Below are 23,798 nucleotides of genomic sequence, written 5' to 3'. Positions count from 1 at the left end.
GAAGTAATCATGGGATCATATTTTTTCGAAAAAGAAGCCAGCCATACTATTAAAGTCAATGGGGTATGCTGAAGAGTCATGATTTATGACATTTTCGGTGACTAAATTTTTGGATGTTGATGTGGGCGAGCTATGGTTTAAACAATAGCGAGCTAAACAATTTATTTATTGAAGCAAAGCTTTTGTCAGCGCGTTATCTTGCGTCTACTCCTGTAGTGTGGCCTCCAAAATCGTGCGCTTTAAAGCCACTGCACTGGCGGTCACTGTCCGCAGTAATTTTTAAACATAATGGCAAACTCTTAACTACATAATAAAAATAAATTCTTGAGCAAAACATTAGACTGTTATTCCCCCAACGGGCTGGCGTTAGAATTTGTCTGCGGTAAGGTATGCCTGTGATAAGAGGCGACTAAAAGCCAATATGCACTATGTCTGTTATTTGGCTTGCTTCGAAATTTCCGCGTAGTCTTGTCAGAAATAATGCTTTATACTCAGCTTGAACTGATATTATAGACTTTGAATGAGATTCCTTCAGATGAAAAGACATTTGAAGTTCAAGCGACAAATGTTACCAGTCGTTGTGTTTGACGGCCTACCTACTAGGCCTCACCTTAACATGGTACTTAAATCTGGTACTATGGGGAGCAGTTAGCCCTTGGAGTTCGCTCCAATCCGCTCATTGGGTTTGTCTCTTTTGGGAGATTCGTGGTGGAAGTGGTTTAAATATAAAGGCAGAATTGAAAATTCAGTTCAGGGTGGAGTCGTTCCGCGACCAAGTGCCGGACTCACAGCCCGGCAGACGTCTTAGGTCAGCCTCGAACCCACCCAAGGTGGAAAAGATGTCCCTTTCATCAGACCAATTGGAAACAAATAATAATTGGAAAAAAGCGTGTATTATTTGTGATTTTAAGCACCGTGAGGTTAAGTCATCAAAGACACGTACTTACTTAAAGAAAACGACTGGTTTTTGTGTTTTATTGCAAATAAATAATAAAAATAATAACTAAAAAAGACACACTCTATATATAAAATAAAAGAATAATTAGAATGCAGTTAACGATAGTTACTTGTTTCCGAAAAATGGGGTGTGGTTTTAAAAAAATTCATATCACACGAAAACTAAAGCTACTCAAAGCACACTTAAAGCTATGAAGCTTTTCATGTGAAGTTCACAACTTAATTTCTCTCTCTCTTGATCTTTTCCTTTGCCTTCATCTCTTTCTTTATTTTTTTTCTATTTACTTATGTTCTTCCTCCTGAATACAGACGAAGTGTGAACTTATTACTACATTGAACTTATACGATTGCCTTGATATCTAAAATCCTCAAGAATCGCATGGCAATGAAGTCCCCATTTTGATTAATTGCAGTATTTTTTATCAAAGAAAGCACTAATTTGTGCCGAGTTTGGTATAAAAAATGGTAAAATTTTATGAATAATGGAGAAGAAGGCTACTCGCTAAGCCCTCAGAGCTAGTAAAAATTATATTATGCGTTCGAACGGTGATATGAATATGGTGGTTTTGGCGCTGGATGGATTGTGGCGACATCTGACGGATATGCGATGTTTTTTAATAATCACTAAATGCCAAAAATTTGCTGAATTATTTGAGTGTTTCATATCAATAAATAAATATTTTAAAACTAATAAAAACTTGTATGGATTTATCGGTGCAATTTTGACTGCACATTTGAAACAAAACTTTTCAGATTAAAACCGTCATGAAAAGCAAAAAATACCGATAGCAATAATTGCATAAATTCTAACAACAATTAAGAGTATAGAAAATAAAGCAAAACTGTAGTATAGTGAACAAATTATGCCAGTTATGTATTAACAACTTCCAGAAATAATTTGGAGTTTGGAAAACTGCTCACAAAACTAGCGCAAATAAATGTGTTTGGATTTGTGTGAGAGAACGAGCTACAATTTGCAGCAAAACAAGAAGAATGAAAGCATGAAATAACATAGCTAACTGCATGGACTATATATGTTTACATATATCACTGTATGGATTTATGAACGCGAAAAACAGGCCGTGATTACTAAACAATATATGTAACTACTACTGTATTGCTGTACAAACTATACACAAATGTATATACATAAATGTGTGTGTATGTACTCTACGAACACCAACGAGCTTGTTCTTTTTTGTCTTCCATACATTCATTATTCAATTTGTGATATTTATGGCATTTCAGTTTATGTTTTATGACTGTTTCTATGCAGTTGTTTGGCGCACTACTAGTTAATACGCCTGTAAGTATACTAAATAACATGTTGCGAACATTTTCATAAGCCGCGTAAATTATTAGCTGCACTTAATAAGCGTGCCGTGGCGCCACAAACGGAAAGTTTAGTACATGTAAAATTATTTGAAACACAAACTATTAAAATCGTTGCTTATTATTAATGTGCTGTTGGAGCTAACAAGTGAATTGCCACGTTAGTGGTGCTAGTTGCCAAAATATTTGTGGCGTTTGTCGAACATTATATAAGCGTGTGCCTGAAAGTTTACCAAAAAATGCACAAAGCGCTTGTTTAGCATACATGTGGCATATGCGCCTAAAAGTGGGCAAAGCAAACTTTGCAACGTGTAGCGGTGCTAGTCTACATAATATACTAAATATTCTAGTACTACCTGCAAGTTAGCGGCAGCAAACTATTTTCTAACAAAGCGAAGGCAGTTAAACAGGCTTGTGTATTACACACATAGCACACAGTTGCCACCACCACACTTAACAAGCCTAATCCTAAAGGTTTTAGTGTTATTATCGAAACGCTTTCTCACCTCTAAATCCGTTTTAGCTGGCGGAAAATCGAAATTATCTTCACTCGTTACGGTCTACTGCCTTGCGCCTGCCGCAATTTTATTTAATGTTGCATACTTTTCAGCGCCACCATGTAAATTGCTTGTTAGGCCTACTTAACAAGCATTCGCTAGCTAAACGGACGTTTATGCAAACACACAGTTGCCAGCACAAATATATTTAGGTAGACTTTTGAAAATCCACTGCATTTTCTACATTTTCTTCATTTCATTAGTCTTCCATTTTGTCTTTGCTGCAGTCGCAAGCAAAAGACAAAGTTGTATTGACATGCAAAGAACAGCTAATATTAAATCACACTACCTCTTACAACGGACAGCTGTTAACGTTAGTAATTTGCATAGTTACCGTTACGCTGTGCGGCTATCTTGTAGATAATGAAACAGTTGTATAAGGAAAGGTTTGATAATTGCAAGGCAGGTATTAAGTGTGTGGGTAAATGTGTATGTAGAATTGCTAACTATTAATACATAGGCCAAATGCCCATTTTGTGCATTGCCAGTTCGAGTAATCCCGACGGTAATTTATGTTAATGTTGCAATATATGGCAAGTATACATAATCACAACGAGGGTAATAGAGGTGCCTTAAAAGTATTAACACTTTGCTAGAAATATAAAATAGACCACAGACACGGCCTGAAGATATATCTATTTTTATATAATCGATTTAGTAAAGTTTTAGCTGCATAAGTCTATTAGTATTACTTGCCAAAGCTGTTTGTTTATGATATGAACGGTTTGCCTGGCGATTTGTATCATGAAAAAAATTAACAACGAAATTTCTTGAAATTTTTGTTTCTAATGGAACAATGGCCATGAATATGCAGAAAATTTTGCAGAAGTGTTTACTTTGTCACGAACAGAAGTGTTTGAGTGGCACTTAGCCTTTAGTGAAGGACCTGTAGTTAACGAAACTTGTCTCATGCGAGTTGTCCAAACACCTCTGTTAATGAAGATAATATCGAAAACTTTAAAGATACAGCGCATGAAAATCTTGGTTTTGACATCCAAGAGATAGCAGAGGATCTTAAAAAATCTTATGAATGGACTCAGCTTTTTTTTGGTTAATGTTTTCGTTAATGATTTGGTTAATGTTTTGGGTATGAAGTTGACACTGACAAACACCTACCAAAACATCAGAATATTTGAAAAAACGACGTCGAGTAGAGGTCACCAAATAAATTTGTATTAAAATATTTGAAAATGTAGTTTTTTCTTAATCAGTCCGGGTCAAATGTGATCAGATGGTAAAACTTAAAGCTTATAAAACACTATAATAAATTCTAGAATTTCGTGGAAATAAAGATGTAATTAAAAGGCTAAGTAACAAGTAAGCTAAAGCTAAGTTCAGATACATAAGGCCTGTTAGTTAAATGGCGTCTAGGGCGAGTTTTAAATCGATTTTATTAATTTTATACATAAATAACCGTTATAACAAAACACGTCTTTTAAATAAAGATAACGAAAAAAGTCACGTTCTATTAGATAGTTTTAACCCATTTGTAGCAAACGGATATACTACTATCAAGAAACGATAATCCTCACAAATTGGCCAATATTTTCGAACAAAAGTCAACTATAGGCACAGGGGTCCAAATATTCGGTATCTAGAGGCTTGAATAGTTTTTGTTGGATTTGGATAATTTTTGGCCATAAAGTGGCAACCTCTAAAGGCATTATTCGTGCAGACTTTCATCCCGTTAATCAGATGGATTTTAACATTGCATTATATGGCAAGTAGGCGTGGCTGAAGACCGGTTTCGCACATTTTGGTAAGTAGAAATATCAGAGGAATTCCGCATCCAAATTTGGTCAACTCGAGATATTTTTTACCAAAAACGGATGCCATGACCATCGTCCACACCCCGGCTCGGTTAAAGACCTCTCACACCATCTCGGAGGTAAAATTTAATGTCTCTGGCGTATTTAGTTATTAATTTTTTGCGCTTCTAGTAGTTCTTAAAAGTACTGTTAAATGGCGAGTGGACAGAGTTATCGTCCCATTTTAAGCATATACACACTGTCATAGGGCTCCTCATAATATTTGCGCTTAGTGAATTAGGTTGTTGTGGCTTAAGTGGTGTAAGGGATATATAAATTAAACTTAATAGAAGGCGAGGTCATGCCCACTTTTTCAAAAATTACAACTGCATCTGGGTGATTAGTTAAGGTGGAAAAACACTGCACAAGTAGTGCTTTCAGAAGATACTCTCGCTTCATTATAATTATCTCGGCTCTTCTTTCTTGACTTTCCTATTTGCCTTTAAATTTTCATTCCTTCAAGTAAATAGTCAATCTGGGCGCTGGAATGGAAATATATAGCATTAACTGATGATGCTCTGAACATTGTATGAGTACATCAGTATTTGCAGAGAACTTGAATGTAACAGCTAAAAGATAAACTTTCGACTCGGAGCTCAGCCTTAATGCCTTTGTTGACCTAGCTCATAGTATGCTAGCAATTCGGATGCGGAGATCCTTCGAACTGTTTATAGCGGCAACTGACAGTTTCATATTGTCTAATTCATGGCAACACCTTACACTGGCGGACTGCAGACTTCGCCCTGCTGCAGCAAAGGCTATCATGAGCAACGCCTTTTTCATTGGTTGTTCATTGAAAGGAATACTGTGGCTGCCACACGAAATATGTTCTTTTTTGACAAGTTGGTAATTGCCGCGCATTAGAGTAATATGGTAAGCGCTTTCCGGACTATATCAACCGACGCTGAGTAAGTACTAGCCAGTATGCCACCCATTGATACTCAGGGAGATGAACTCAGCTATCGGCGCCTAATAGTATCGGCAAAGACAGAGGAGAGGAACAAGAGCATCAAAATGTGGCAGCAGCAGTGGCAATCATATCATCAAAGGACGACAAGGGAACCTGGATTTCCATTATAAACAAAAAAAAAAATTAAACAATCATTCCCATAAATAATCGCCAGATTTGATAGATAGAGTGTTGGATGACTTAAATATGAAATTATTTTATTTTATAGTGTCAAATAAGCAGGAACTTGAAGCTAAAGTTATTTTATTATTTCATTCAATTGGGAAATTCTGTACGAGTATGAAAGACAGTTTTTTTTTATCTTACACCGAAATTTTAAATTCATGTTTTATTATTTTCAATAATTTTTTTCGTCTCAAACCACTTCTCAAACGGAAATGGAGTAGTTGACTTTTGAAGACTTAAAGAAGGTCAACATTAATTTCCTAGCTAAATATTTACTCCATTAACTCTTCCTTAAATTTGTTCGAACTTATTTATAATTCTTTTCCTTTCCGTTTTCCTTCTACCTGTTTGTTTTGAACTTTTGTTGATGAAAAAGAAACTAAACAGCAAATAAATACAACTCACTTGACAAAAGTTTTTCTACTTAGAAACTGAAACCCAAGGAATTAACACTCAATTTATACAAACCGTGAAGCCTACTAACTACCTTCCTATACATGTACACAGGCATGCCAGAGTGTATGTGTGGATATTAGCCGCGTAAGAAACCTACACCGCGTTACCCAAACATTTAAGCATTTAAAAGACAAATACATATATATTACAGTAAATATATGTTTGTATGTATATAAGTAAACCAAAATCTGCTCTTACCATATCTACACACACACAGACTAATAAATATACGCCTTCACGCATATCCGCTTTTGACAGCATCACACTTGAAAAGTTTTACACAAACTGTAGTTTCGGTTAAGGCTGATTAGCTATTTGTGGGGCTTGAGCATGGCTGCAATGGCGGCAGAGATGCAGAAGAGTGTGAAGTCGGCGGCAGAAATCGTTTACTGGCTTAGGCAAGCGAATTGGGTTAAGAGTTCATCTATATATATGCATGTATGTATATATGTATAGTATGGAATGTTTATTTCCGCAGCGTTGTTGTTGTCGTTATTGTTGCTATTAGCTGCTTGTTGGTTTTTGGTAACGATCTAAGTTGATTAGGCGTTCGGTTTGGACTACCCGAAAAACTTTATCCTTAAACGATTTACAGTTTGTAAAATAAACTAAATCAAGTGCTAAGACGCGCCAGCGGGTGTGGTGCGGCATGTGGGAACTTACGTTCAGGCATGTGTGTGTGTGTGTGTAAACATTTGTGGGTTTGATAAGAACTTTGAGCAGCAGTACACATATTTGGAGTATATATGTACATAAGTTTGCAATGAAAGCATGTAATTAACTGTCTCACATATGCCGTTAAGTAACGGAAACCATATATTGAAATAAATACAATATTAGTTTGAGTACGCATATATTAGAGCGCTATAGGAATGGAGAGAGGAAATGTTCATAGCAGTTTTGCTGAAGCATAAATCTTGCTAAGCAGATTGTCGGTTTTGTGACATATACATTTTGATGCCGATTGGCGACGTTTAAGGAGGAGGGCTTCGAGTTCAGTTTACCATCATGGTGATCAGATTTTTTGTATGATTTCCTTCAATATTTTTCTAATTTGGACTATAAAAGTGTACAAGTTTTGATTTCAGTTGGAGATATTTGGGATCATGGGATCCAGTTCAGGTAATAATGTGATTTACAGTGATTTTGCGACTGATTGGGAGACGTTTGGGATCAGGGCATCAAGCTTAGATTGTAATTTGATTTACAGTCATTTTTTGACTTTGATGTTATAAGCTGCTTCTTGCTAATTTTGAGGCGCTAAAGCCGGAATGATAGTAAAAATTTCCCACCACGCAGAATTGTTTGTGTTATAGTCGACGAGTGTAGGGGTCAAATCTACCAATATTAAAACAAAAAAGGTGAAATTACAAAAAAGCTGTTAGTGATGGATTTTGGAACTAAAATTCGTAGTTCAGACACCTCAAACACAGCACAGACTTCTTAGCACATTAGTCACAAATTTTTTCTTCAGATTTCTTGAGTAGTGTTTTCATATACCGAAATGGAAATTTGGTATAATTTCATTTAGTTTTTGCTGATTTGCAAGTCACATAAATTTTAATTCGCATTGGAGAAGTTTGCGGAAAGTGATAAAATTTCGAATCATTCTGGCCGAATTGCGATGGTTTGAATGCTTTTAAGTATAATATATACTCCTTCTGCTAGGGACTGGTAATGCAAATCAACTTTTTTGTTACTTTTGTAAAGTAAACTGATCTTGGGACTATTGAGTCCTGCCTAAACTACCCTTTTCAATCAAAAAAGAAATAAATGGAAGTAAGAATACAGTATTAAATTTTTTAAGAGCCACCCTAATCAATTGAATAATTTTTTTAAATAATTTGTTTGTGTGTTAATTTCAGCCTGCGTTTCTCATATAGCGGTAAAATATTTCGGATTTCAGAATTTCGAAACTTTGGACGAATTCTTGTCTGTCACTCACTTAACTATTTATTAGCCAATTTTAATTTGAAATTAATGTGCAAACTTTTTGTATAAAATGTAATGAAATATGTAAATGGAATTCTTTCTTCTTGGTTTGTTTTTGAACGCCTAACTATCTAACCATCGTAGTAGCAGAAGACAAGTTGAGGGTGTAAGAAATAGAGAGATCTGCTCTTTGTGCTAGCAGTAAATAGCTATTTCCATATGACGAAACAGCTGTTTAGATTGAGTGTTTTTAACTTCGCTCTTTGTGAGAGTAACTAACTTTTTCCTCTTTCCGGCGGCCTAACACATAGATGGCGGTGCTAGGATTAAATACATATGATATTTAGATAACCCTATCCTTGTATAATATAATAATCTCCAAAACATCGATTTATCGCATTTTGACCGAACATTTGGGCTTACGAAAGGTGTGTGCACGGTTTGTTCCGCACAAATTGACTGACGAGCAAAAATTACTCAAAATCCAACATTCGAAGACTGATTATTTGACCAAAATCACATTTTAACCATTAACCACTCCCCGTATTCACCTGATGTGGCACCGTGCGACTTCTTCCTTTTTGGAAAAATGCATTTGCCCATGAAAGGAAAGCATTATGCAGACGTAGAGGCCATTTCAGCCCTGTTTACTTTAGAACGCACTTTGTATAATTTTAAAAGAAGCAACTTTTGCTATTGTAGACGAATAAAAAGGAATTTCGTGTGTTAATAAAGCATTATTCTCTGCAGCCAAGGGTTAGATTGATCAAGATTACTTGGACTCTGAACCAAGGAAAATAAACGTTGAAAAGAAGTTTGCTATATTTAAATGAGGCAAAATGAGCATCGAGGACGGTGAATGCAGTGAACGACCTAAAGAGGCAGTTACCGACGAAAACGTCAAAAAAAAATGTCCACAAAATAATTTTTGGAAAACCGTCAAGTGACTTTGTTCGAGATAGCAGGCAACCGAACGTGTATATTCACGAATATTTGTGTATGAGAAAGCTTTTACAAAGTGGGTGCGCGAGCTCACTTTTAACGAAAAATACCGACAATTTGACAAATCGCAGTACTGCTTGGAGCTGCTAAAGCATAATAAACCCGACTTTATGTGTCGATATGTGACAATGGATGAATCATGGCTCTATCATTTCACTCCGAAGTCCAATCGACAGACATCCGATGGACTGAACTTGATGAAACCGCTCCAAAGCGTGGGAAAACGCAACAGTCGGCTAGCAAGTTTATGGTGTTTGTATTTTGAGATGCGTGTGGAACAGTTTTTTCTGACTACCTAGTACGATGTAATCTCTATCTGTGGTAATAAATTTGTTGCAATGGTTCTCTGACATTTCGTTATCGTTTCGATAGTGTGAAGCTTAGAAGCTTTTGGCTTCATTTACAGCTTCCTATTTTAGTGAAGTATTTTTTTAAGTGAACCACTTTTTGAGCCTTAGAGAGAGGAGAACAGTTTATAGCTTATTTCCTGCAATATATCGGGCATACAAAAATCTTGTATGCTATTTATGTTATTTTAAATTTAAAGTGTAAAATACAATTTTCAAACCAGGCGCTACAGATTTTGTTTTTATATGCTACGGAGAGCTGTCAATGGTTTGTATACGTTAGATCGAAAATAATTACTCTTGGGGAATATTTTCGGACATGTCCAGAAAACAAAATAGCTTTGTAGAAACCTTTGAGATGGAACAAGATATTTTAAAGGACAGAACAAGGGAATAGTATTTTGAAAGATGAAAGTGACTGAGGAAAAATTTGAATATACCATCGCCATTTACTTACTAGTAGTTCTATGATATATTATATTAGATATTCACTTTGGCGATGTAAGAGACTCTGAGTTTCTGTACAAGTTGAGTATGTACAAGCTCTCTTCTTCTTCTTCTTAATTGGCGTAGACACCGCTTACGCGATTATAGCCGAGTTAACAACAGCGCGCCAATCATTTCTTCTTTTCGCTACGTGGCGCCAATTGGATATTCCAAGCGAAGCCAGGTCCTTCTCCACTTGGTCCTTCCAACGGAGTAGAGGTCTTCCTCTGCTTCCCCCGACGGGTACTGCGTCCAATACTTTCAGAGCTGGAGTGTTTTCGTCCATCAAAATGACCTAGCCAGCGTAGCCGCTGTCTTTTAATTCGCTGAACTATGTCAAAGGTATTTCTAAGCAACCGCTTCTTAGCGCACGTTTTAACAAGCACTCTCTCGGCTCTACTGAGATTAACTTCTTCTTAGCTTCTTTTCAATATTTGTACATATGTATGTCATCTTTCGGCTTTTGAGAAATAAAAGCACTCATTTCACTTACCTTCATAAACCGTTAAAGTAGCATCAGCTGATACTGCATCACCAACGCCGTTTTCAGCTACACACTCGTAAGGTGCATCATCTCGACCGGCACGTACGGGTTCTATGCGTAGTATGGATATACCGCCGGGTTGTTCTAGAACCGTATAACGCGATTGCGTGCCTGAAAAAGAGGTATTGCAATTGAGTGTTGGAGCTTTTATTATAAATTTTTTTTTTAAGAAAAATATTATTCTTTTATTTTTGAAAGAACTTTTTTTAATAAAAATCTGGTTCAAATTTCACAACAGATTTATTTAACTACTTCTAAAATATTACTTCCGAAGCTGAATCTAAGGTTTCCACGCAGTCTGGAATATTTTCGGATTTTGGAGTTTGTGTAGTACTTAGTCCTAATAAAACTAAAAATCCAGACCAAAAAATTGCATGAAAAATGTATTTTAGAATATCAGCTTCAGCGACTTTTTTGATAAGTTTGTTAGTGTTTAAGGAAATAAGAGAAGAGTAACTGATATATCAGTTACCTGGTTAGAATAGGGGCTAACGTATTTTTCTAACCCCTGTTAGGAAGTTTATACAATTATCTCAAATTGTTCTCCTTTTGAGATTTTTTCCGTAGAGAAATATATATATCTATAATTTTATATCCTACACTGCGTGGGTACTACAAGTATTTAGAGCAACTTAATATTTTTTAATGTCCAAAAAAAGTTGTCTACTCACCGGATAATTTCTTCGAACTCTTGCGCCAAACAATCGATGGTGGTGGATCGCCACGAGCAGCACAGTAGAAACTTGCCACACCGCCCACGCGTACACCCTGGTTTTGAGGCTTCTTGATGATCTCCGGTGGATCTGTGGAAGAGAAAAAGAGTGAAATCAAAATTAATAATATTCAGTAGACAAAAATCAAGCAGAAGATCGATGAGAAAAACGATGAGCGAACCGATGACACAACTTCCAAAAAGCTAAAATCAGCGCCTAAATTTCCTAGCAACCGCTTGCAACGAAAACAGCCCGATGCTACCTCGTAGTGCACAGCATTTTCTGAAAATATCTCAGTATCGATGCATTCGAACTGTAAAAGACAGGTATAAATGAAAAAAATTCATTCCATTTCTAATTCCACAAAAACCCTATCAACAACGCGTACACATGAGCAACTTTAAGCTGCAAAAAATGCTGAATTTCGCTCCACAAATACGCCAGCGAGAGTCCTGCAGTGCTGGAAAAGAGCACGTAATAAGCTTTACCGCTAAGTCTCTAAACAAATCAAAGCATTGTTTGTGTGATTGTATTTATGTTCATGTGTACTTTGTGTGTGTGTCTGCTAGGTGCACCTAAGTGAGCATAACATATACATATGTATGTATGTGTATAACAAAGAGTTCAGTAAAAAGGACAGTGAAATATTAAAAAAAAAATTGAAATTTTTTAGAATAACACGGTATATGATTTTATGTGTGTGTGTGTAAAAATGTGTAAATTGCATATTCACTTTTTATAGTACTAGTATTAGAAAATTTTTATTTATTATTAACGTTTGTAGCGCTGTATATAGATTTATGTTTTGCAGTACGAGTTGCTGTATTGTGCAATTTGACATTGCGCCAAAAAATTATTTTAATTTGATATTAAGTTAAGTGTTTTTTGATGTTACGTTACGTTAAGTTTTTTTAAGTTACTTTAAGTTAAGTTTTTTTATGTTATATTATGTAAAGTTTTTTATGTTACGTTACGTTAAGTTTTTTTTAGTTACATTAACTTTAGTTTTTTCATGTTACGTTGCGTAAGTTTTTTATGTTACGTGAAGTATTTTGATGTTATGTTACGTTACGTTAAGAATTTTATGTTAAGTTACGTTCAGTTTTTTATGTTAAGTTTAGTTAAGCTTTTTATGTTAAGTTTAGTTAAGTTTTTTATGTTACGTCACGTTAAGTTTGTTGATAAGTTACTTTATGTTAAGTTATTTTATGTAATATTACGTTTTGTGATAATTTTTTATGAAATATACATAGATAACATAAATACAAGTATACTAGGACATTTAAATTTTATTATTATATTGTATTTTTATTTTATATATTTAATTATTCGCATCATATTCTATTTAGCAATTTCAAATTGTGCGATTTTTTATTTTTTTATGCTAAGTTAAGTTAAGTGCTTTCTTACGTTACGTTTAATTTAGATACGTTAGGAGTTCTCTTACGTCACGTAAAGTTAAGTTACGTTACGTATGTTCTTACGTTACGTAAAGTTATGTTATTTTCTACTTTTACTTTTTCCACTAAATTAAACCTATTTTTATTATTGTGGCATGTTTTCTAAGAACCATGTTATGTTAAGGTATTTGAAGTTGTCTGATGTTAACTAATTATTTATGTTTACAATATTATGATATTTTAAGCAATGCAATGTTAAATGCGGTTATTATAAGCTGCATTTCTCAAACTATGTCACGCTGTGTTTAATATGTTAGGCGATTACATAAGACTTAATACCCATTTTTTGTAACAAGATTAGATTAGAAGCTTAAATTATAGTAAGAATAAGCAATAATTTTTAAAATCCATCACTCTCTTTTCAATTTCTTCTACTATCAACTTGGCTGCGACACCGGCCCCTAAATTCATGCTTCTATTGTGAATTTTTTTGTAAACCGTTGGACAGCCGACAGTTTAGATATTCGAGATAGGCAAAATTATACATACAGTCAAAAATATATGTAAATAGGTACCAATTATAGTAAGCATCATTGGCGCCTACTTCTGACTGTTTGTTGTGCGAAGATGCGCACAAATCACGGAATGCAAAGATTTCGCACAAACAGTGGGAAAGTGTGCTAAAATGAGTTTGTATGCAATATTTAGGAATTTTATGCTTATGTGCATACATTTGTAAGTACGAGTATATAAGCTTATTCCAGGCATAACATTTCCGTACATATATATTTCCACTTTTTTCAGGTCTTCCCAGTTCGTTTTTTTCGCTTTTTTATACTTCGCAACAATGTTGCTAACGAAAGTATTATAGTTTTGTTCACACGGTTGTTTGTAAGTCCTAAAACTAAAAGAGTCAGATATAGGGTTATATATACCAAAGTATCAGGGCGACGAGTTTCGAAATCCGGATGTCTGTCTGTCCGTCCGTCCGTCTGTCCGTCCGTCCGTGCAAGCTGTAACTTGAGTAAAAATTGAGATATCATGATGAAACTTTGGTGATGAAAGATGGGCAAAATCGGCCCACTGCCACGCCCACAAAATGGCGGAAACCGAAAACCTTAAAGTGTCATAACTAAGCCATAAATAAAGATATTAAAGTGTTTGGCACAAAGGATCGCATTTGGGAGGGGCATATTTGGACGCAATTGTTTTGGAAAAGTGGGCGTGGCCCCGCCCCCTACTAAGTTTTTTGTACATATCTCGGAAACTACTATAGCTATGTCAACCAAAGTCTACAGAGTCGTTTCCTTCAGGCATTTCCATGTACAGTTCAAAAATGGAAGAAATCGGATAATAACCACGCCCACCTCCCATACAAAGGTTATGTTCAAAATCACTAAAAGTGCGATAACCGACTAACAAAAAACGTCAGAAACACTAAATTTTACGGAAGAAGTGGCAGAAGGAAGGTGCACCCAGGCTTTTTTAAAAATTGAAAATGGGCGTGGCGCCGCCCAATTATGGACCAAGAACCATATCTCAGGAGCTACTAGACCGATTTCAATGAAATTCGGTATATAATGTTTTCTTAACACCCTGATGACATGTACGAAATATGGGTGAAATCGGTTCACAACCACGCCTTCTTCTAATATAAAGCTATTTTGAATTCCATCTGATGCCTTCTCTGTATAATACGAGTATAAACATTAGGAACCAATGATGATAGCGGAATAAAACTTTACAAAAATACGGTATTTGAAAAATATGTAAATGACGTATTATGAAATCTCGATTATCAATTTACCATGCGAGAGTATAAAATGTTCGGTGACACCCGAACTTAGCCCTTCCTTACTTGTTTGAATTTATTTATATTATTTTTATTTACTTTTTACTTTTTTTTGTCCTTCGTTTTTCGTATTATTTTTTTTCTCCTTTCAGTTTTGGTTTTTTAATTTCATTGCAAACGCATTGTCGTGTGCCATTTATAGCACATCCTGTTGTAAAATGCGTGTTGCGCTGACATATCCTGACTTCCACACAAACGCATGCACAATTATTTATTTATTATTATTATTGTTTTATCTTTAGCTGTTTGTTATTGCTTTTTCATAACAGTTTTTTTCGATTCACACCATTTCATTAAAATTATATACATATAATATTTAATGGAGTTCTGTTGTAGTATTGCAAGCGACAGTTGGTGTTGTTGTTGCTTTTTCATTTAGTTTAAGCACGTGAAATGCAAAATTAATTTTTCATGAACAAATATTTATAGTGGTAGTGAGAGTGAAAATGCTTTTTGTATTTATATTGATGTGCTGGTCAATGGTGGCTGCACGCAGGCAACCACACACGCATGTCAGTTGTATGCATGTGTATTTAAAGTGTCGAAATAAAGATGTGCAGGAAGTAGTGTGTGGTGGGAAAGTGAAATGATGCTATAGCATTAAAATTACTGATGTATAAATATAAAAAAGATACAATGTGAAATTTAAATTAAAAGTGGTAAATATTTTTCAAAGTGCAGAACCATAAATATGCCTATACATAATTGCAGCAGAAATTTCTTGAGCCTAGCAAACAGCAACTACAAAATTATAAGCTATTTTTCTGCTTTACTACCATACTACTTTTCAAGGAATCGAAGTCAAAATTTTCCTCAAGAAAATTCGAACCCAAAGCTCTTAACAGGAACTAACAGCAACCCTAAATTATTTATTACTTTTTCAAAGTCCAAAGCTAAATATGCTTCTACAAAATTCTACCAGAAAGTTGTAAACAGGGACCTTAATAATATGCTACATTTTTCAATGAGCGGAATATTAAATTAGGCTCTACAAAATTCGACCAGAAAACTCTTAACAGCAAATAAAGAGTAACCCCGATAACATACTATATTTTTTAGGAATAGGAACCCTAAATAAGCCTATACGAAATTCTACCAGAAAGTTCTTATTAGGAAATAAACAGTAACCCTAACAATATACAATATTTTTTAAGACGTGGAACCCTAAATAAGCCTATACAAAATTCTGTCAAAAAGTTCTTAACAGAAAATAAATAGTAACTCTAATAGTATGCTATATTTTGCAAGAAGTGGAGCTTAAAAAGTCCCTACAGAATTCTATCAGAAAGCTCTAAACAGAAAATAAACCGTAACCCTAATAGTATGCTACATTTCACTGATAAAAAATACTGCAACTCTAAGAAGATGTAATATTTTTAAAGAGAAAAACCTTTAATATGCCAAAGTATACAATTTTTTATAGAGTAGAGCCTTAAATAAAGTTTTTATCAAATTATGAATCACCCGATATACATATTTGTTATCTCTAAACAATGTAAACATTCTTTTAAGAGCCGTATATTTATAAGACCTTTTTGTATTTAAATAATGCAACTTTATTAAAGAGTAGATTCTTAAGCATGGCTGCAGTAGAATTCACCAGAAAGCTATTACCATGAACCCTAAAATTATACAATAGTTTAATCCATTATTATTCTTACCCGAACGAAAATTGAAGTATACCTTTAAGCGCCATCAATTTTTAAAACGCTCTCACAACTTCTATTTAACTAAGCTCACTAAAAACCACCTATACAACCACAAAACTGCAAATCTAAAAAGTAAATTTCAAGAACGCCATTTATATAACACTTTTTCGCTTCCATCAAATATTAAAGTATATCTTTAAGCGCCGTAAATTTTTAAAACTTTCTTATATTTAAATAATATAATTTTATTAAAGCGATAAGTCCTTAAATATGGCGGTAATAGCATACACCAGATAGTTATTATCACGAACCCTAAAATTATGCAATATTTTTAAGCTAATAGTATTATTGTAGCATACCTTTAAATGTCATCTGTTTTTAAGACTTTCTTGCAATTTGTAATTTAACTAATACTAGTTCAACGAAAATTATGCATAAAAAATTTCCGCTTCTATCAAAACCTAAAGCATACCTTTAAGCGCCGTTAATTTGTAAGACTCTATTACAATTTTTATTTAACTAAGCGCTCTGAAAACCACCTACACAACCACAAACTACAAATCAACAAAGTAAATTTCGAGAACGCCATTTATATAACACAATTCATTTCATTATCGCGCTGACAAATCGCCACAATAACTCAAAACTTACGTGTTAGATATTGTATATATGGAAAATCCGAAAAATTCGCATCTGCAACACACAGGAACATTATAATTTCATTTGTTGGGAAATTGACTTTGTTTTGTTTTGTTTTGTTATGGTTTTAAGTTAATTTAAATCATATTATTTTTAATTTGTAAACTAATTTATTGTATATACAGAGCTATTTATGTGTATGCTATTGTTTTTAATTTGATTATATTTGTTGTTGCACTGCACTTTTACACAATGAATGTCAATGCAATTATATATAAGTGGATATTTTGCTATTTGCAGCGTTTTATTCTTTTGTTTTTGATTTGCATCACATTAAATTAGTAAATTAGTTTTATTCATATTTTAATTAGCATTCTGTCTGCTTGGTTTAATGTTTACCTTTGCTTATTATATATTAATAATATGAAGCATATGCTTTTGTTTTCTAAATATTAAAGCAATTTACGACACACATATTGTTATGAGTTTAATTTAAAAATTTCATTAAAAAGTAATCATGTAATTGCTAATTAGTTTCCTTTTGCTGCTGGAATAATTTTTTGGGTAGCATAGTTTTAAGCGCAAATTGAAATTATTTTTTAGTGTTCATAAATTACACTCTTAGTGGTCAAGCATAGCTCAAGGCTGCTGGAAGCTTACATGGAAGCTTACTCGCATAATTATGGTACTCTTTTCTATCCATATATTTTATATTTATAATTTTAGTATTAAATCGAAGCCTATTGTAATAAGATTGGAAACAATACAACATACTATATAAGTCCTAAGATAATATACTACAATATATTATATAATTAGAGCCTAACTTATGCTAAGTTATGTCAGATACTTACTAAAATAAATATCGTCGTCTAAAATGCATGACAATGTATTATCAAAAAAAAAAAAAAAAAATCGAAAATCGCTGTCAGATATAATAACCAAGATATAACCAATATATAACTATCTTATAACTATTAAAACGTTTTTCCTTCACCAGCAAAGCTATGAAAAGTGGTATTGCGTTATTTTACATTTTAGGTGACGATATATATTTATATTGGTTGTAAAGTAAAATATTTATATGCGAGGTATGCTGTACTAAGTTCTCGGGTGAAAGCTCCTAATGTTAACAACCAGCAGCAGAGGTTTGGGCAGACATGCTTAAAAACGAAAACCGGTTTAAGGTATTGGCCCGAGTGCAGCGCATGACTGCAGCAACTTAGCGAACTATGTCAGTATATGCAATATTAGTCATAAGTGGTAGTGCCCCTATTGACTTTCTATCGTACGAAAGGAAAAAGCTGTGAGAGTTAGAGAAAACAGATGAAAATAATAAAAACGCAATTGACCAAATAAAGAGTGACACGATACTCGCATGACAACGAAGATGGGAGAATGAGAGTAGCGGCAGATGGACGGCCAGACCGTTAAGAGATTCGGCTCAATAAGTGTGGAGAATTTAATTGGTGTCATGCTGGAGAGTGAAAAAAATTGTGGGATTGTTCAGAAGTACGCAGCAATTTTGCAACATTGAACAAAATTTTGACAAGTCCTTTGATCATTACTCCTTTTCATCTAAACTAATCATAACTTTTGTGGGTTTTGGGTTTAGTGTATGTTTACGCTTAAAAGTTTTACTCGTTCAGCATTTTCGGAAGTCCTGCTGAACAGCGACGATAGGTTAAGAGAACTTAAAAGTTTTCAAAATTAATCGCCGATTAATCTGAAATTCAGCTACATAATATACATATTTACTGTCCTTGTTGAATCGCAGAAGTCCGCGCAAGAACCCACGGCTTGACAGATATTTTACTATTAGCTGCTCTTTTACGGTCAAACTCTCAATTAGGGCCTGCTAACATTTGGACCGTCTGAAGAAAGCAAAGAAACAGCCACATTTTGCTAATAGAAGAGAAATGTCAACAAGAGAAAGTCAGGTCACACACATTGATTTTGACGCCAAGATGCGGGACCTTAGATAGAAAGGAAAATTTAGACTTTGCATTGCGATTGGTCTATTGTGCCCTCCCTTATATCACATACACATGAACCCGACTGAGGTGATGTTCAATTAGATGGAACCTAGGACCGTGAATGTGCTTCTCTAAATTCCTGGGCAATACAGAATCAGGTCTGAGACCTTGGTCACCCGTTCTCATCTATGGCAAATGATTTTGCTGGTGAAAAATTCGTCTCAGCAAAAGCTTGTGAAAATCGAATGTCATAGCTTTACCAAATAGAGGATTTATATGAGCGTTATGAAACTACCTCCGAATTGGCAACAAGTTATCGAAAAGCAGGCCACGTATTTGACTTAAGTGATATTAATCTAATTGCTTTTGCTAAATGAAATCTTCAATCTAATATAATTCGTTCTTTACGAGAGCTTATAAAAGTAGTTTAGTTGAAAAAGTTTGAGCTGAACAACACAGTTAAACTTACTTACTTTTATTGGCTTTTCTTCAATATGGCTAAGGTTAATAAATAATAAATGCTTTTATGTAGTAAATTTTACTCGTTGTGGTCTTCAATGAAAACATGAATAACAAAGTATTTTTACTAGTATATGCAGCTCCGATATCCATCCATTCTATAAATGTTTCGCATATACACCAGCTCTAAACAATCCGACAAAATACTGTACTTGTGGAATCATCACTCATTTCGTACTTTTTTCTATCCACAAAAAACTTTTCGCATTAAAGTGTACATTGCGAGCAACCAGAATTGTTTCTGGTTTTCGACTATTCAATATTTAACACCCACTTAACCTTTCTGCATTTTTTATTTTCTTTGCATTCATTTTTAATAACTCTCTTTTTATAAGCATTTGTTTTATCCCCATAGAAGCATGCAATTTTGTCCGTTTATACGAAGTCACGAGGAAAACGAAATCCACGAGCGCCGGCAATTAACGAATTAAGCCATAAAAACTTTGTCTTACATAATAAGCAGCTTAGTTTCGGTGTATATTATATGGATAATGTTGTCGCTTGATTTAATTGTAGAAAAATGCAATAAAATCCATAATGACCACAAGTGATTGTTAACAGCAGAAACAGGCATCAGTAGAAATTTATAGAATTACTTCTTTATGGCATATACATACATATGTACATTCTTTCAAGTGTGGTCGGAATATTGATAAACAGAACTTTTCGAGAGAAAATAATAATCAACAAGTCCTTAAGTATCTCATTATTCCCTCTTGAAAGATTTTAGTTCGGAATTGTAGAAATTAAAAGAAATTCTCTGAAAGAAATTTTTCACAAAAAACCAAACTTTTTTGAATATACATATGTAAATGGACAATACTCCAGGCAGAAGAATATTTTAGAACTAAAATTTTTGACATTAAAATCAGTTTTTTCTTCAATTTAATATTCCTTATATTCAAAAAGATGAGAAGTTGACGTAATACTACAAAAATGCAGTATCCGGTATAATATAATCGAGAATAGGTATATTTCCAAATAGGTGGCCACTCTTTTCAGAAAGCGAAGAATTTTTTTCAAACTGTTAAGTTAAATACGAATGCTTTAATAGTTATGAATTTTACCTTAATTTAATCAGTTTTAAATAAATAAAAAATAGGTGGCAACTCTTGCAAAGTATGAAACTTTTTTAAGCTTTACTTTTTCACACTTCTTAACTTTATATACGTATTGGAATACTGCCCGAGTTTCAACAATTTTAAAGAATTCAAGTTTCTCAACAGGATGCCACCTTTTTCAGAAAGGAAAAAATATTTTTTTTTCAAAGTGTTTAGTTTAACACACATGCTTTAGGAGTTATGAACTTTTTCTCAATTGGTTTTAATAAATTTAATAAACTAAAAACAGTTGGCAACCCTTTCTAAATATTATTTTTTATTTTGTTTTTTAAGATTGAGATACGTTTTAAGTTACTCATACTTCCCGAATTTCAACAATTTTAACGTATTAAAATTTCTAAACAGGTGGCAACCTTTTTCAACAAAAAACTTCGTTAAACTTATTTAGTTATATGACAGTATTGCAACAATATTTTTTTATTTTAAATATCATTTTCTCGAAATCTGTAGCGTACTAACATGTGGCAACACTGCCAATTTGTTTTGTGTTCTTTTACCCTTTTAAATTGGTCTACATTTTTACTTAAATTTACAATTTTCCAATTTTGTTAAATTCATTTTTTTGAACAGGTGGCAACACTGTGAAAAAAATATTTTTTCAAAACTCACTCATTTTTGGTGGTTATTCGTTTCATCAAATTTTATAGCTTAAAGGTTTCTATCGGCTCTATAGGTTAGTCGGTTTTTGATAGCTTTAGCTCACGCGCTTTCTCTTGTATGTATATTTCACACTGCTTTCTTTAAAATACCTCCAAAATGTGTCCCCTTAAATTGGCTTAAGCAAGCAACAGCGAAAAACGCAGGTCATGCAAAGCACATAGCACACCGTTAATGTGTTATACAACACATTCACACAAAGAAATTTGCATATGCCGCACACATTCATATACACACATATAGGCAGGTTGCACATTTGGGTATATACTGTGTATCTACTGCCGCCAATATCACCAACATTTACGCAATCAAGCGCTGTATTGATTGTAATCGAACGGCGTTTACAGCAAATACGGATCTCTGTTCTCCGCTCTCCGTCTCATGGCGCCTTTTTATTTTGCGCGTTCGAAATTCGCGAATGTTTTATTTTTTCCCCCGATTTTTATTTTATCAATTTCTTCCTTCCTTTGCGTTTAACGCCACAACTTTGTCAGCATCTTGTATTTGTATTTGCTGTTATGTTGAGTTTTCGTGATTTTCGTCGCATTTCATTTGCTTTATTTGCCATTGTCTGTGCAATTTTAAACGCTTTGTCGCCAACAACGTTGAAAATCGTTGCGAGGTTACACGTACCAAGGGAAAATGCGAGAACTCAGACGTGGGAGGCATAAAAAATATATAAAGAGAAAATAAAAGGAGAACCCACGATTTCGTATAATTTAAATTGAAACTGGCATCAGTTCGAAAAATTCGTGTTTTTGCAACAAAGCTGATGGTTTCAGCGTGCTGTACTGTCTGTCTGAGAATTTTGGGTAAAAAAAAAAAACAAATAAATGGTGTTGCCTATGACAGTTGAGCAGCTACAAAGATATTCATTTGGGTTTCTAGCATTTTGGGGGTGTAAAAAAAATTAAAATAAAAATGTAAAAAATTTAAAAAAAAGTAAAAAAAAAATAAAAAAAAATTTAAATAAAAGTTTAAAGAAAAAAATATTAAAAAATTAAAAAAAAAATTTTTTAAATATTTAAAATATCTAAAAATACCAAAAACATCTACAAACAAAAATTACAAAAAAGAGAGAAACAAAAGGCAACGCTGCAAAGCACTATCAGCTAAATACGCTTTGTTTCGTTCATTTCAAATATTTAAAGTAAATTTACGTTCTTCCTTTGTGTCAACTGAAATGTGATTTCTTTATTTGCGCTTCAATCAGCGGCGCACTCTTTCACATGCAGCAATACTCGCAACATTTGCGCGCACCCATTTCATATCGATTTCTTATTTTCTACTTTACATAAAGTGTGCTTTTAGGCGCTGTCAAATGATTATTGCGAACGGAGGCGCTTAAGTGGATATCTAAGGTTCAACGCAAGAAAAAACCGTTAATGCTGCGGGTTATTACGACGTTTAATGATGTCGACCCTAATACATGCAGCAGAGAGTGGTTGTTGTTGCTTTAAATAAATAGACCTAAAATGTATTGTCGCTGTCAACAGTGAGAATGAAATGTTAATAGATATTGAACAATCGCTGCACGGGCTAATGTTCCTATTGACATTGAATAATCAAAATGGGATTTATTGCGACAAGGGAAATGGGTTGATAACGGTATAAAAAAAAAGGTATTTATGTTCATAGACAACTTTAATGCTGCTTTGAATGAATAATTTAAATGAATGCATAATTTAAAATCATATTTAAAATAGAAAAAGATTTGGGCAGCTTGTTTTAAATGTTGTATATTTTTTGGCGCATTTCAGTATTTTCTAAAAATGGATTTTGAGTTATAGATTTCATAACAATGTTTTAAAATTTTAACGGTTTTCTCAAATTATTTAAGTATTTCAGTGCATAGTTAGTATTTTCGAATTTGTTTGCCATAATAGGTCGCAAAGGAAAGTTTAAATGTTGCATATTTTTAAGCGTAATTCACTTATTCCTATATGTATATGGGTTGAGCTTTACACTAGTAACGATTTATTAAAATTTTCCTGAGAATTCTTTAGAAATTTTCAAATGATTAGTTAACAAATAAAATAAAAATAATTGAAAAATAAATTTTCTTGTATTTTAGAATTTCTTTCCTTACGGGTAAATAATTTTTCCGAAAAAAAAAATTTTTTTTGATTATGTACAATAGAAACTAGATCGCAGTGCAATCCTCATTAACTTTTCTATTTTGTTACTCTATTATTTAAAAAGTTAGCTAATATCTTCTAGTTTCTGTTTTTACACTGAAAATAATAATAGTGAACTAAGCTGGTTATTAGACCTAACCAAATTTTGTCGCCAGATTGAGTCATAGGGAAACAAAAGAATTTCTGAATTTTTCCAAATTAGTTTCCAAAATATTGATTTGCTTCAATACTCAGCTAAAAATCCTATAATGCAATGATATAGGTACTTTTACTCAATTTGGTACTGACATTGGTAATGGCATTGATTGAGGTATGATTATTCTTAAAATAATTGATTTTTGTACTTTTTTCGTATTTCTGTTACTATTGGTATTGGTATTGGTACTGTTATTGATGGTATTGGATATTAATATATGATCTTGGTATTACAATTTGTAATTACTAGGCTTTGTAATTGGCAGACGCACTAATACTGATGGTAATAGCAAAGTTAGTGATAATGGTATGGATATTGAAGTACTTAAATGGGAGTTTCTAAACTATAAAAGTATAGCATTTATAACGGAATACTTGAAAGT

The 23,798-nt window shown here is 33.6% G+C and overlaps 1 protein-coding gene across 7 annotated transcripts in view; it reads right to left on the bottom strand.

Moving 5' to 3' along the window:
* Positions 1-23,798, bottom strand: part of LOC126752855 (tyrosine-protein phosphatase Lar) — a 966,561-nt gene that overhangs the window by 325,091 nt on the left and 617,672 nt on the right. For all 7 annotated transcript variants that reach the window (XM_050463852.1, XM_050463853.1, XM_050463854.1 and 4 more), the window contains exons 7-9: positions 16,822-16,863; positions 11,228-11,359; positions 10,506-10,667 (exon numbers count right to left, since the gene is read on the bottom strand). In XM_050463852.1, coding sequence (XP_050319809.1) covers positions 10,506-10,667; positions 11,228-11,359; positions 16,822-16,863 — 336 coding nt within the window. The remainder of the gene's footprint in view (positions 1-10,505; positions 10,668-11,227; positions 11,360-16,821; positions 16,864-23,798) is intronic.

The sequence above is a fragment of the Bactrocera neohumeralis genome, chromosome 3 (genome assembly GCF_024586455.1).
Source record: "Bactrocera neohumeralis isolate Rockhampton chromosome 3, APGP_CSIRO_Bneo_wtdbg2-racon-allhic-juicebox.fasta_v2, whole genome shotgun sequence".
NCBI classification, from domain to species: Eukaryota; Metazoa; Arthropoda; class Insecta; order Diptera; family Tephritidae; genus Bactrocera; species Bactrocera neohumeralis.
The sequence above is the reverse complement of the archived record's forward strand: the minus strand, read 5'-3'. Positions and strand labels throughout refer to the sequence as shown.